The sequence below is a fragment of the Pelodiscus sinensis genome, chromosome 1, assembly GCF_049634645.1.
Source record: "Pelodiscus sinensis isolate JC-2024 chromosome 1, ASM4963464v1, whole genome shotgun sequence".
Classification (NCBI taxonomy): Eukaryota; Metazoa; Chordata; order Testudines; family Trionychidae; genus Pelodiscus; species Pelodiscus sinensis.
Window position 1 is genome coordinate 154,732,870 of NC_134711.1, and position 13,119 is coordinate 154,745,988.

The window sequence follows — 13,119 nt, forward strand, 5'->3', positions numbered from 1 at the left end:
TAATGTGAACTTTCATGAATGTATTGTTGGAAGAAAAAGTCATCTTCATAAAAACATGTACATTCAACATATAGGAATGATGTATCAGTGAAGTAATGTTTTTTTCTTTCTTTGTTTTTCCTTAAGATTTCCTCAAGTACATCCCATTCAGACCCTCCCGATTTAACAAAGCAGTGTGGGACGTCAGCGTTGTTTCAGTTGGCAGAGGTAATATTAAAATACTGGTGATTAATTACCACTGGTGCAGTGGGGAGGAGAAGTTAATAATGCTGATTGCCTGAGTCTGGCAGTCAGAACAGTGGCACAGTCATAATTTATGCTTCTATAAACAACAATACTAATTATCACTTAGGTGCCAGGAGTCAAGATTTCCCTAGACTAACCATTAAAGCACAGGCTCTTATGCTACTGAATTAACAGTTAAAAAGTCAGAACCTCTGATGGCAAAGGGCTTATCTGATTTGTATTCAAATTATTTTAAATGAACACTTCTGGGGTTTTATTTAGATCAGGGCATTGTCATTGCAAATATGTTTTAGAAGGATTCAGTCGCTTCCATTTATTTCCACTCCGCTCCCATGCAGATTGTTATTTTAAAGTGATGAATACATGCATGGATGTCTGACTTCTAGAGGATCTGTGTTGTGATACTATGCAACTGGCATCAGACTGTCCTTCCGGGGGTAGTTACTGTGAATGGTCCCCTTGTGGAAACATTAAAAGTTCTCTTTTCTCTAAACCTTACAAATCATAAGACCACATGCCATGAGTTAATTTATAGCTTACAACTCCCAAAGTCCCTTTCATAGCCACACAGCTAAAGCAGTCCAAATTCTTCTCTGCTGATTACATTACAGGCTTAGGAAGAAAAGGTGTAGAGCAGAGAAGAAGGTTAAAAATGGAGTTCCTGTGACATGAACAGGATATTTTTAAGATCTGAGGTTTTCCAAGCTTCTTAGGGGATTTGAAAATTTCAGTTTATTTTAATTAAACAGGCTATGAGGGTATGTCTACACAGCATCTTTATTTCAGAATAATTGATATTATACTGAAATAACCTGGTCCGTGTCTATGCTACGAGCAGTTATTTTGACATAATGTTGAGCTGGAGGACTTCTTACTCTGACTCCTGTAACCCTTATTGTACAAGGAGTAAGGGAAGTCGGAGTAAGAGTGCTCTTTCTTGGACTTCTTGCTGTGTAGGTACCGTCAAAAGCCGATATAAGCTATTTTGACTTGAGCTACGCAATTGGTGTAGCTCAAGTTGTGTAGTCTATTTCAGCTTTAGCCCTGCTATGTAGACGTGCCCTGAGAGATTATTACAGGGATTTCTTTAGATGGTATGTTCCTTATAGCCAATCTGAACTTGTGAGAGAATTATTTTTATTGTTATTTGTGTTAAAGAAAAATAATATCACGCAAAGGATCTCTACTTTTACCGATTTAACTAAAAAGACCTATTGAACTGTAAAGCAGGTAGAATAGCAGATTATCTGAGGAAATAGAAAATCTTCAGTTTTGTAGTGACAGAAGGGCTCAGAGAATTTTCAAATTAGTACTAGGGAAGGAGACATCTAGCCCATTGGCTAAAATCCAGCCCAGGTCAGTAGGTCAGAACTACCTTCATGCAGTTCTTTTGGTGGCCTCTTTTGAAGGACCTGATGGTCGCTGTGTTTTGGTTGGTGTTTTTCTAAAGTTTTGGACATTTTCCTGAAGGAAGCCTTTAAGGTAGCTGTTCTTTGGTTGGATAGAGGGATTCATTCTCCATTACTGGTATTAATAGGAGGGTTGGCTCCAAAGCAGTAACACTTCACATTTCTGTATTAAAGAGGGTTGTGATTGGGGGGGAATTTTTCTGTATTATGTTAAAACTTTTGTTTTGTTTTGTAAATTGAATAAAGAAAAAAATCATAGTATCAATTATTAATTAAATCCTTCATTCACTGGCCTTTGAAAGTAGGAACCAGAGTTATAAGGAGGGGGTAGAATAGTTTGCATATTGCCTTGTTTACTGTGTTTAGGGTACTGCTTGTGTATTTTCAATGTCAAGGTCATCTACAGCTAGGTTCAGGTGTCTTTCCCTGAGACCTAGAGGTTATACAGCATACTGTCTTGAATGGGAGCGGGGGGCGGGGGGGAATCCTAACCAGGGCCTTAGATAATTGCCCCTTTCTAGTATTTCTGTAAAACAAAATAAATTGAATGATAAGGTCATTTAATTGGTGGTGATTGGTTGGTTGTTTTAAACTTCTTAGATGTGCCTTGCATCAGAGGCGGTAAAAGTGAAGGAACCAGGGAAAATGAAAGTGGAAACATCAGTGGATGTGAAAGTAGGCGATTCAGAGGAAGTGAAAGTGGAAGAATTGGAGAAGGAGAAAGTGAAAGACTCACAAGAAGTAAAAGTGGAAGAATCTGAGACAGTGAAAAATCAATATGATGAAAAGACAAACACTGAAGAGCTGGAGAAAGTTACAAAATGCAGCCACTTGACTGATCTGGCAGCAGACAGCAGTTCTTTAGAGATAAATAATAGTCCCAATACAAAAGAGCACACATGCCATTCTCCAGAGCTTTCACTTGCTGACTTGAATACCCTGGGGCCGAGCAAACCAGACAAGATAAAAAAGAAAAAGAAAAAAAATAAGCTGGACCGGCACACGAATGAAAAATCCACCCCCAAGAAAGCTTGTAAAAAGAGGCAGTCCTCTGAGTCCGACATTGAAAGCGTCATTTATACTATCGAAGCAGTTGCAAAGGGCGACTGGGGGGCCGAGAGACTTGTCGAAATCCCCCGGAAGAAGGCCCGCCCTGCCTCAAACATGAAGGGAAGTATGCTGGACACAAAGTCACCAAAGAAAAAAGTGAAATCAAAAGAGAAGAGAATATCAAAGGAGAAATCCTCAGAGACCACCAAAGAATCAAAGCCTCCCGACTTTCTTAGTATTACCGCCAATACGGAGGTACCGCCTTGTGAGGTATCGGACAACATAAAAGCAGAACCATTGACCCCGACAGAGGATGTCATACCCCAGAGTTTACCTGGCCAGGTCAAAACAGCAGACAGTGACTGTAATAAAAAGACTGAAACCTGTGGCTCCAGGAAATCTGAGCGATCTTGCAAAGGCGCTCTTTATAAGACTCTGGTGTCTGAGGGCATGCTCACGTCCCTGCGTGCCAACGTGGACAGAGGTAGGTGATATTTGCCATATTTGCTTAAAAGGAAAGAGAAAAATACATCCAAGGGTCTTAATTAGATTGTGTTTGAACAGCATCTCTCTCTCGTAGTCTGCCATGAATCCAGTTGCAGACTTATAACGCAACTAGAGATTTATTTGGCTCAATTAGTAGATACATTTCTCTCCCCCTTTACTGCATATCTCATTTCAGAAAATAGTCTTTCCAGCACATTTTGCTTTAAAAAATATATGGCCAATCTGCTGGTTTGTGCAGGTCTTGCATTTTTGTGTAACCCTAAACAACTACACCGAAGCATTCATTTCCTATATGGAAAAAAATGTTTTTGGTCTCTTGGCATAGATCTGAATCCTTGAAGAGAAAGATGTGTCTTGCACTTCTTTCTGAGGCACAGTCGGGTCCTCAGATAAGGCACATAAGCAGAACAATTGCGGAGGGATCTAGAAGCAGCGTGGCATTTGTTCTGAATAGAAATAGGGAGATCAGCACGTGTCATCCATTTTCTAATTTAGCATCTCCATTGTGAAAATTGGATGGTGATAATTCTTGAAAGAACATTGAATTTGAATGGAAAGGTGAATTTGGGTTCCAAATATGAGAGGTCCTCTTTCAGTGGGATGCATTTAAAAAGCATTTCTCTGAGCAGCAAACCAAAGATCATCATCTGAACAGCTAAAATGAAGAGAGAACCCCTTGAGGTTGCTGTAGATTAAATCTGTGAAGCCTTTTCTCCTTGGTTACACCTCTGCAGATCCTCACTGTGGGAGTCCTGCAGCTTAGCAGAAGGTTCCAAAAGTGGGGACTTTTAAGGTAGTAAATGTGGACAGATCCAGTTGTTAGAAGGTAATCTTGTTATCCCTTGGGAAACCTAAGTTGACATGGAACCCATTTTAGAAGCATGTGAAGAGTCGGTCAGCAGAGCATCAGAAATTGCACTGTTGAGTGCTTGGTATTCAGTCTCCTTGTCAGCTCAGTGCCCCGTGACACAGATTCCATAATAAAAGTCAGAATCTTTTTCCTCTTCCTAGGCAAACGAAGCTCAGGAAAAGGCAACTCCTCAGACCATGAAGGATGTTGGAATGAAGAAAACTGGGCCTTTTCCCAAAGTGGGATGAGTGGGAGCAAAAAGCTTAAAAAACCTAAGCCAAAGGAAGAATATGTTCTGGGGTGAGTTGTTATAATCCATTGAACAGATTTTTGTACAATCAGGATTTGTTTCCATTCTGTTTTACTCTATAAGGGAATGGATTTGGTTGTTGTAGTGGGAAAAAAAACAAGCAAACAAAAAAAACCTCTGTGAACATTCCATTGAAAAGTAGAATAATATGTAGGGCACAAAACTGGGAACCACACCTTCCTGAATCCAGGTCTTGACTCTGTTTTGGTTTAGCCTTAGGCAAAAGACATAGATCGACATTGTTAAAACGGACTTTGATTTTTCATTATTTATTAATTCCATTATCGCACCAGCTAAGAGTTGCTGTTTTCCTTTTTATGCGTGAAGTGAATAGAGTAAATAAAGGATTTTTCCATCAGGGAGGCAAATTCTTAAATAGGAGATAAGTGGATTAAAGCAATGCAATAAATCAGTAGACAAATAATTATTAATTGTTTTTTAAAATGTAATGCAGATCTACACAGAAGTGGCTCACGGGAGTATGAATAGCAATTCTCATAGTACTAACAGATATATTTAACTGCAGTGATAGTGATGAAAAATCTACTTAGCCATGCATACTTTGAAAATCCTTGGATATTTCTAATTATCTGAATTCAACGGGAATAAATTAGATAAAAGAGAATAGGTAAAAGAGAATAGACTCTTTCCATATTTAAGGCTTAAAGCTTTAATAAGTTTTGAATAGGTTTATAGTCACCTATTCAAGCTTTTGAATACGCTTATAGTCACATTTTTCATAACCTGATATTAACTGAAGTTTAGTTATAATATATTTTATAGAAAGGATATTAATATTGAAAATCTTAAAGTGTTGTTTTCTGGAATACACTAGGCAAAAGAATGCTGCATTTTTGTTTTTTTTCAGTACATAATGTACTCGTGAGTGATACCGAGTTTTTGTAAAGATCTCATAGTACGCATTGTTTCATCATAAAGTTAACCAGCCATTCATTTATTTAATTACATTAAAGCTTTAGGTCAGCTGAGGAATTCCACAGCTCATCAACTACTCTATAAAAATATAGATGTAAATAATTTATTCAGGGTTTGCCAGTTAAGAATTGTGAATAATTTATTTGACAAATATTGTTCTACCATCTGTACAACTTGTGAGTTAGTGAAGATTTGTACATGAAGATAACTTGTTTCCTGACTCAGCAGTGTCGTTCATTAACATTATTCAACCAATTCTAGTAAAAGATACTTTTATAATACATGGACCTCACATGCGTACCAAAATTTCAGAAACTATGGGTATGGCTACATTATAGATAGTAGAGCTTGTGGTGCTACTTCAGTAGAATAGAACACTAGAACTGGGAGGGACCTCAAGAGATCATAAAGTCCAGCCCCCTGCCCTCACAGCAGGACCAAGCACCATCTAGATCATCCCTGATAGATACCTGTCTAACCTGCTTTGAAATATCTCCAGTGATGGAGATTCCACAACCTCCCTAGGCAATTTATTCCAGTGTTAACCATCCTGACAGTTAGGAAGTTTTTCCTAATGTCCAAAGTAAACCTAACTTATGGCAGTTGAAGCCCATTGCTTCTTGTCCTATTATCAGAGACCAAGGAGAACAATTTCCCCCCCTCCTCCCTTTGACACACTTTTAGATACCTGAAAATTGCTATCATGTCTCCTCTCAGTCTTCTCTTTTCCAAACTAAGTGAGCCCAATTCCTTCGGCCTTCCCTCATAGGTCATGTTTTAGACCTTTAATCTTTTTTGTTGATCTTCTCTGGACCTTCTCCAATATCTCCACATCTTCCTTGAAATGTGGTGCCCAGAACTGGACCCAATACTCCAATTGAGACCTAATCAGAGCACAATAGAAGAATGACTTAGAAAGTGGAAGTCAAATCCTAGTGAGGTAAATAGAAAGGAGCATGAACACTGCCAAATTAAGTGTAAAAATGTAATAAGAAAAGCCAAAAAGGAGTCTGAAGAACAGCTAGCCAAAAACTCGAAAGGTAATAAAATGTTTTTTAGGTACATCAGAAGCAGGAAGCCTGCTAAACAACTAGTGGGGCCCCTGGACAATCGAGATACAAAAGGAGCACTTAAAGGCGATAGTCATTGCGAAGAAACTAAATGAATTCTTTGCTTCAGTCTTCACAACTGAGGATGTTAGGGAGATTCCCAAACCTGACCTGTCCTTTGTAGGTGACAGATCTGAGGACTTGTCACAGATTGAAGTGTCATTAGAGGAGGTTTTGGAATTAATTGATAAACTTAACAGTAACAAGTCACCGGAACCGGATGGCATTCACCCAAGAGTTCTGAAAGAACTCAAATGTGAAATTGTGGAACTAACAACTATGGTTTGTAACCTAGCCTTTAAATCAGCTTCTGTACCCAATGACTGGAAGATAGCTAATGTAACACCAATATTTAAAAAGGGCTCTAGAGGCAATCCCAGCAATTACAGTCCGGTAAATCTAATGTCAGTACCGGGCAAATTAGTTGAAACAATAGTAAAGAACAAAATTGTCAGACATAGAAGAACATAATTTGTTGGGCAAAAGTCAACATGGTTTCTGTAAAGGGAAATCATGTCTTACTAATCTATGAGAGTTCTTTGAAGAGGTCAACAAACATGTGGACAAAGGGGATCTAGTAGATATAGTGTACTTAGATTTCCAGAAAACCTTTGACAAGGTCCCTCACCAAAGGCTCTGATGTAAATTAAGTTGTCATGGGATAAGAGGGAAGATCCTTTCATGGACTGAGAACTGGTTAAAAGACAGGAAACAAAGGGTAGGAATAAATGGTAAATTTTCAGAATGGAGAGGGGTAACTAGTGGTGTTCCCCAAGGGTCAGACCTAGGACCAATCCTATTCAATATATTCATAAATGATCTGGAGAAAGGGGTAAACAATGAGGTGGCAAAGTTTGCAGACGATGCTAAACTGCTTGAGGTAGTTAAGACCAAAGCAGTCTGAAGAACTTCAAAAAGATCTCACCAAACTAAGTGACTGGGCAACAAAATGGCAAATGAAATTTAATGTGGATAAATATAAAGTAATGCACATTGGAAAAAATAACCCCAACTGTACATATAATATGATTGGGGGGGGGCTAATTTAGCAACAACTGGAAAGAGATCTTGGAGTCATCGTGGATAGTTCTCTGAAGACGTCCATGCAGTGTGCAGGGGCAGTCAAAAAAAGCAAACAGGATGTTAGGAATCATTAAAAAAGGGATCGAGAATAAGATGGAGAATATCTTATTGCCCTTATATAAATTCATGGTACACCACATCTGGAATACTGCGTACAGATGCGGTGTCCTCATCTCAAAAAAGATATACTGGCATTAGAAAAGGTTCAGAGAAGAGCAACTAAAATGATTAGGGGTTTGGAACGGTCCCCTATGAGGAGAGATTAAAGAGACTGGGACTTTTCAGCTTGGAAAAGAGGAGACTAAGGGGGGATATGATAGAGGTATATAAAATCATGAGTGGTGTGGAGAAAGTGAATCAGGAAAAGTTATTTACTTGTTCCTATAATATAAGAACTAGGGGCCACCAAATGAAACTAATGGGCAGCAGGTTTAAAACAATTAAAAGGAAGTTCTTCTTCACACAGCGCATAGTCAATCTGTGGAACTCCTTGCCTGAGGAGGTTGTGACGGCTAGGACTATAACAGGATTTAAAAAAGAGCTAGATACATTCATGGAGGTTAAGTCCATAAATGGCTATTAGCCAGTATGGGTAAGGAATGGTGTCCCTAGCCTCTATTTGTCAGAGGGTGGAGATTGGATGGCAGGAGGGAGATCACTTGATCATTACCTGTTTGATTCACTCCCTCAGGAGCACCTGGCATTAGCCACTGTAGGCAGACAGGGTACTGGGCTGGATGGACCTTTGGTCTGACCCAGTATGGCCGTTCTTATGACTTCTCATGTCTTGCTCACAACACTCCTGTTAATGCATCCCAGAATCTTTTTTTTTTTCAGTGTCATACTGTTGACTCATATTTAGCTTGTGGTCCACTATAACCCCTAAATCCCTTTCAGCAGTACTCCTCCCTAGACAGTCACTTCCCATTCTGTATATGTGAAACTGACTGTTCCTTCCTAAGTGGAGTACTTTGCATTTGTCCTTATTAAACTTCATCCTATTTACCTCAGACCATTTCTCCAGTTTGTCCAGATCATTTTGAATGATGACCGTATCCTCCAAAGCACTTGCAACCCCTCCCAGCATAGTAGCATTTGCAAACTCAGTATGCGTACTTACTCTATATCCCAACATCTAAATCGTTGATGAACATATTGAACAGAACTGGTCCCAAAACAGACACCTGTGGAACCCTACTTGTTATGCACTTCCAGCATGATTGAGAACCATTAATAACTACTCTCTGAGAATGGTTATCCAGCCAGTTATGCACCCACCTTGTAATAACCCCACCTAAGTTTCTGGAACACACTAGGCTGCTCTTTTGTTTTTCTCAGTACATAATGTACTTGTCAGTGATACAGAGATTTTGTAAAGATCTCGTACTACACATTGTTTCATCAAAAAGTTAACCAGCTATTCATTTTTTTCATTACATTAAAGCTGAAAGTCAGTTTGAAAAGATGAGTTTCTTTGTCACATCTAATTTTTAGATGTAGACCAGACCTATTTATAAAAAACAAACGTCTCTATTCAGGGTTTTGCATAATCTTATTCCCACCTACCACTCTGATTTTACTTCCTCCTCCACAAACTCACATTGTTCCTCTCACCTTACAGCTCCCTTCTTCTCCCAGACTCAGATTTGTACCTTCTCTTATACTACTTGCCCGTTACCATGGGAACATTCTCCCTTTCCTTGTCTGCCAAGTATCTTCTGCCGCCTTCAAATTCATCCTCATTAACATCTACTGTTCCCAGGTAGCTTCCCTGCCACCTCTTCCGCTGTCAATTTTGCATGCATTCCCTAGTGTTACATGTCCTATTTCTCTTGCCTGTGACCTATCATGAGCTCTGCCCGGGTAGACTCAGCCACTGTACAAGGGCAGAGGTCTGCCTATTTGAATGTCATTACAGAATTGGGGTCTTAGATTGCAAACTTGTCAGGCCAGCTGATGTCTGTCTGTATGTTTGTAAAGTCCTCTGTACATTTATGACACTGTAACTGCTTTTTAAATAATTAAAATCACTGGCTTCCTAATGGCAGCATCACTGCTTCTCCCATGTCATACATGCGATCAGTTGTCTGTGATGGTGGCTCTTCAGCTGTCAAAAGTTAGGCTTTCTACTTAAATGAGAGACCACAGGCAGGTGCAGTGGGAGTTGGGGATAGAAATAGGACAGCCAAATGGGAGAGCATATGTCAGCCATTACCACAACAGAGCTCTACTTACTTCATGGATGTCGAGGTACACATGATAGCAATACCACCTGTTGCTTCTACAGACAAAACACTTGCTGTGAACCAGATCTGTGTTTCATACTGCAATGTAACTGAAACCATCACTCTTCTGCATGGATCTGATTGAACGTCAGAGAAAGATGAGATACATTTAAAAAAATGCAAAAGGAATTAGTAAATCAACTCCAGTTTGCACCTTTCAGTGCCTGTAATGATGCTTCCTTCAAGAGCTGTTTCAAAGAAAATTGGAAAACTTACACTTTTGCCTTTCTTCTAGGCACTGCACAGTGCTTAGAGGCCGTTTCTCCAAACGGTCATGTTTGTTCTCATTGTCTGCTGGTCTTTTTTAGCAAAGACAATTAGGGAGAGCTAGGAAAACTCATCCTTCCCATGACAACACTGGTTTTACTTACGCAATGGCCAGTTCTCTCTCCTGGGCTTTGCAATTTGCTTTTAAAAAAACATTCCTTTACAGCAGCTCTTCGGTGTGGCTGCTTTGCTATATAAATGTATTAAAGGAACGTCAATACAAAAAAAATACCACCACCGCCGCATGGAGTCATCTACTATTACCTGTCCATCAGTGGCTTGTGTGCTGTTGAGTTGGCCACCCCAGTTACGTTGACCTTTAGAGCACACTGCAGAGCCAGCTGGGTCATTGAGTTGGTGTGGGATGTTTGGTTTCTTGAGAAGATGGAGTAGCTGCATTGGATGCGTTTCCCCTGGTGGAAATCATGGTGTTTTTTTTTTTAATTTACTGATTTATTAAAAACAAACTGTACAAGCTCAGATAACATGTGCAGGAGCTTTGGTTGGACTACCAACAAATACATTTACAAGCAACTAAAGTATTAAACAGTTCATTCTGTGTAATAAAATAATATGACACCATATCAATGCAGCAGCCAGTCAGGTCCAAATGCATCCAAAGCCTGATGCTCTTAGTTTGTCCCAGAAGCACTATTGAAGAGCTGTATAGGTTAGGTAGCTTGGTTGCTTAGCTTTTGTCAATTGTTTTTCTCATCGTCTTGATTTGTGTATGTGTGTATTTGTGAGACCAAGTAGAGCTTTAATATAAAGGCACCCTTTATAAATAAAAAGAATATATTTTTAAAACAAACAAGTTAACTTTTTCAGAAAACCTTTTTGATCCTAATCTAATTAGCAATATAAACATTTACCTGGTTAGCCAGTAAGCATTGCCTTACCAGCATGCTTATAGGGGTCACTGGATAATTGGCACCTGACCCAGCTAAAACAGCCTCCCTCTTGTGGCCTGCCATGGGTGGGGAGCAGGACTGTTCCAGCCTGACCAAGGTCCTCTTTGCTTCGAGGGACACTCCAACCCAGCTGAGTCAAAGCAGACCCGTGTCACAGTGCAGCTGGCCCAGCCCTTATCTGCTGCATGCCATTGGCGGGGGGCTGCTTCAGCCTACCCAGGCTCACTGTGCTGTGGTTGGGGGGCTGCGCCAGCACCCTCTGCCTCTGGCGTGGCAGGTGATTAACCAGTTTAACATACAGTTTAACCAGTTAACAATTTGCATGTGATTTTACATCGCTAAATCTAACATTATTTACCCATTGATATTGGTGCCATCCTTTTTCACTGTTTCTTTGTCTTTTTTTTATCATTACATCACCCTCATGTTGACAGATGCATCTTGATGTGCAGAAATTAGGCTTGAATGCCTCCCCCCAAGGGTTCATATGAAATATGAAAAGACCTCACTGTGATGAATTCAGATATCAAAGTACCAATACTGGTAACCTGATTTTAAAATGTATCCGTGTAACCCATGTGAATTTTTCTTCTCCATCTCTCCTTTTAGTTTAGCAAAGTTGGAAGAAGAATTTGAAAAAAAATTCAACAGCCTCCCTCAGTACAGTCCCATTACGTTTGACCGGAAAAGCGTATCTGTTCCAAGGAAAAAGAAGAAGGTTGGAAGCTGTCCAGCTGAGCAACCAAAATCCAGCAAAGGTAAGGTGCTTTCTGCGGTACATACGTAATCTACAATGGCTGCTGTGCTGAGTTCAAGCGTTGTTAAATTCTTACCTCAGCATGCTTGCCTCCATATGAGGAATGGGGAATCAATGCTCCTTTCTTCGTTGTGGCAAAATTAGCTATCACCAAGACTTCCACAAATTTTATTTTAATTTTTTTTTCTTCTAACTGCTTTAGCATGTTGTTACTCTGGAAATAAAACATTTCTGTAGTTATGCCTTCCTTCTGAACCCTCTTAATGCCAGTACTGTCTCTCATGAGTAGAAATGTGCAGTTCTGTCATGTTCTGTGGCAGTTGGGTAGTGTGGTCTAATTCTTTAAGCCTATGGCATGAATACAGTGTGTAAATATAAATGCCTCAGGAAAGGAGGAATGATTATCAGTATCTCTTTCTGAAGAGCGGAAGCAATCAGATGCTGAATACCCTGATAAAATGACACCTTGCTGTGTCGATGTCACTGACTACATTTGCAGCTCTAAGTACTCTGTTCAGACATACATAATTTAGTGCTGTTTGTTTGAATCATGAGCAACCATGGGACAGAACTGTTTGTGATGTTGTTTATGCAGCTTGCCCAAGACAGTATTGATTTTGTATTTATGTAATTAGAGACAGGCTAAGCAAGTTCTGGCAACATTAGCCCTTGTCCATAATATTTCCTGATGCCTGATTATTGCTAATTGCAATTTCTAGAATGTGTCTGACAAAACTACAAGTCTGACCAGAACGAATGAACCAGTTCTACAATGCAGTAATCTAATGGTTTATTATGCATGTGTTGAGCCAGCTACTAATCTGTGGTGGTAATCAGAAGTTCCCAGACATCTAGCAACAGCACACACTGTTTGGTGCTGTACCAATCATTTCATATGCAGGGAGGGATAGCTCAGTGGTTTGAGCATCGGTTTGCTAAACCCAGGGTTGTGAGTTTAATCCTTGAGGGGGCCATTTAGGGATCTGGGCCAAGTCTGTCAGGGATAGTATTTGGTCCTGCCATGAGGGCAGGGGCCTGGACTCGATGACTTTTCAAAGTCCCTTTCAGTTCTATGAGATAGGTATATCTCCATATATTATTTCAGAAGGGATCTATTCGCTAGTCAGTTGAGTTCTGCCCTTGGTTTTGGTAATAAGTTGGTTTAATTCTCATTTCCATTTTTGCACGTTACAATTAGAAAGCCTTGAATTTTTCCAGTCTCTTGTCTCAAGAGAAGGTCAGGAATACAACTACAGGTGTGTAAGGGTCAAATATGAGTACTGCTAGCATAGCCCTCTGGGTAAGATTATGTAGCACTTGCCTATCCAATGGGTACATTTATACTTCCTGCTGATGATGTAATTCACAGCTTGCAGAGACATAATTGTGCAAGCAGCCG

At 39.8% G+C, this 13,119-nt stretch overlaps 1 protein-coding gene across 14 annotated transcripts in view; it reads left to right on the plus strand.

The window, feature by feature from the left end:
• Positions 1-13,119, plus strand: part of BBX (BBX high mobility group box domain containing) — a 189,098-nt gene that overhangs the window by 153,485 nt on the left and 22,494 nt on the right. For all 14 annotated transcript variants that reach the window (XM_075908083.1, XM_075908117.1, XM_075908164.1 and 11 more), the window contains 4 exons: positions 127-207; positions 2,256-3,189; positions 4,224-4,362; positions 11,573-11,721. In XM_075908083.1, coding sequence (XP_075764198.1) covers positions 127-207; positions 2,256-3,189; positions 4,224-4,362; positions 11,573-11,721 — 1,303 coding nt within the window. The remainder of the gene's footprint in view (positions 1-126; positions 208-2,255; positions 3,190-4,223; positions 4,363-11,572; positions 11,722-13,119) is intronic.